This window comes from Oncorhynchus gorbuscha, linkage group LG23 (genome assembly GCF_021184085.1).
Source record: "Oncorhynchus gorbuscha isolate QuinsamMale2020 ecotype Even-year linkage group LG23, OgorEven_v1.0, whole genome shotgun sequence".
Taxonomy (NCBI): Eukaryota; Metazoa; Chordata; class Actinopteri; order Salmoniformes; family Salmonidae; genus Oncorhynchus; species Oncorhynchus gorbuscha.
The window spans coordinates 18,436,852-18,438,821 of NC_060195.1; the positions used below are offsets into that span (position 1 = coordinate 18,436,852).

General features: G+C 43.7%; 1 protein-coding gene across 2 annotated transcripts in view; it reads right to left on the reverse strand.

Annotated features, from left to right (window-relative positions):
- Positions 1-680, reverse strand: part of LOC124010392 (fermitin family homolog 3-like) — a 14,556-nt gene extending 13,876 nt beyond the window's left edge. The window contains exon 1 of one of the 2 annotated variants that reach the window (XM_046322790.1): positions 540-680. Coding sequence is in view for 1 of the 2 variants with exons in the window: in XM_046322789.1 (XP_046178745.1) it covers positions 349-377 (29 nt within the window). In the remaining variant the exon portion in view is untranslated. Of the gene's footprint in view, positions 1-348; positions 501-539 lie in introns of those variants that run through there. The other variant, XM_046322789.1, reaches the window with a different exon arrangement.
- Between the last annotated feature and the right edge of the window lie 1,290 nt (positions 681-1,970).

Sequence of the window (1,970 nt, forward strand, 5' to 3'; positions counted from 1 at the left end):
CTACCCCACCTTACCCTAACCAACCCTACCCAACCCAACCCAACCCAACCATACCTTACCCAACACTACTCAACCCTACCCACCACCATCAAATGTCCACCCAAATATACAACTGTGTGTGTGTGTGTGTGTGTGTGTGTGTGTGTGTGTGTGTGTGTGTGTGTGTGTGTGTGTGTGTGTGTGTGTGTGTGTGTGTGTGTGTGTGTGTGTGTGTGTGTGTGTGTGTGTGTGTGTGTGTGCGCATATGTATGTGTGTCCATATGTGTATGTGTCATGTCAAGTATAGTAATAACAACATGGTATAGGTTAAGCATTCTGTAACTTAACTAATTGTCTTGTTCTACTCACAGTACAGGAGAGTGAGAGTTTTGGCCCATCAATAGAATAGAAGCCTACTGCCGTTCTATACTGTTCACATCCAAGCCTCTATCCCATCCTCCAACATCACCTCTCTCTATCTCTCACTGAGACCCTGGGTCAAAACACTCACACACAAGACAGGTCATCTGACACAGGCTACACACTCTGGTGCATCTTACCCTCTCCACTGTCCAAAATGCAGGGGATTCTGGCAACTTTATCAAAATAATACCCTCTTCCCCTTCTTCTGCTTGTTCTGCAAACTACCCTGCCTGTGACACTTCCCCTCTACGTCTCTCTGCTGCCGTGCGTCTCGAGCTGTGGTATGATGTGTAGTACATGTGTCAGTGCTGACACAAAAAAGCCTGTTCCTCTTTTGTCAGTTTCCGGCCACCGGAAGTATGAGTGACAGTGATACTGAGTTTAGCTGTGTGTGTGTGTGTGTGTGTGTGTGTGTGTGTGTGTGTGTGTGTGTGTGTGTGTGTGTGTGTGTGTGTGTGTGTGTGTGTGTGTGTGTGTGTGTGTGTGTGTGTGTGTGTGTGTGTGTGTGTGTGTGTGTGTGTGTGTGTGTGTGTGTGTGTGTGTGTGTGTGTGTCAGTTATATCGACCGTATGTCAGTCTCATTGGTTGTGTGTAAGTCTGGGGATGAGAGGGGTCATCATGGGATACAAACAGTAAAGCCAGAGATCATCGACTAGATTCAGCTGCGGGCCAATTTGTTCTTGAGCAGATGGTCAGGGGGCCGGAAAATAATTACAAATAGTTTGGAGACTGAAAATTGACAGCAAGAAGCTCAAACAGATGTTATATTCAACTAAAACAAAATAATTTCAAAATTAGCTTACATTTGTATACGATCCCATAAAGTGCCTTCGGAAAATACTCAGACCCCTTCAAATCTTGTTATGTTACAGTCTAATTCTAAAATTGATGAAACCATTTTTTCCCTCTACACACAATACCCCACAATGACAAAGCAAAAACAGGTTAAAAAAAGAAATTTTGTTAATTTATTTAAAAGAATAAAAAACTGAAACATCACATTTGCATAATACCCTAATAATACCCTAATAAATGTAGGAATCTATGTTATTATTGCACCACACTGCTTGTGAGCACCAACGAGCGTCTGCGTTGCCAAGGGCTAAAATAAAATACATTCCTATTTCTGACATAGATCGTGCTGCAAGTCCTGCCTCTCCCATCTCCTCATTGGTTTATAGAAGCAGGTACCCACGTGCCATCTCCTCATTAGTTATACCCACGTGGGTGATGGAAAGACCAAACTGTTTTGCCGGTTGTCGTGGTAATACTATGAAAGTGATGCCAATCACCATATAAGTTCAATTGAAAGCACCCTGCAGTACCCGACAATTGAAGGACACACACACTCACAAGTAAGGGGCATTATTATATTACCCCCCAGTAAGTTGGCTGAGAACACATTCTCATTTACAGCAACAACCTTGGGAATAGTTACAGGGGAGGGGACGAGCCAATTGTAAACTGGGGATGATTAGATGGCCATGGTGGTATTAAGGCCAGATTGGGAATTTAGCCACACCCTTACGATAAGATATCTTTAGTGACGACAGAGAGTCAGGACACCC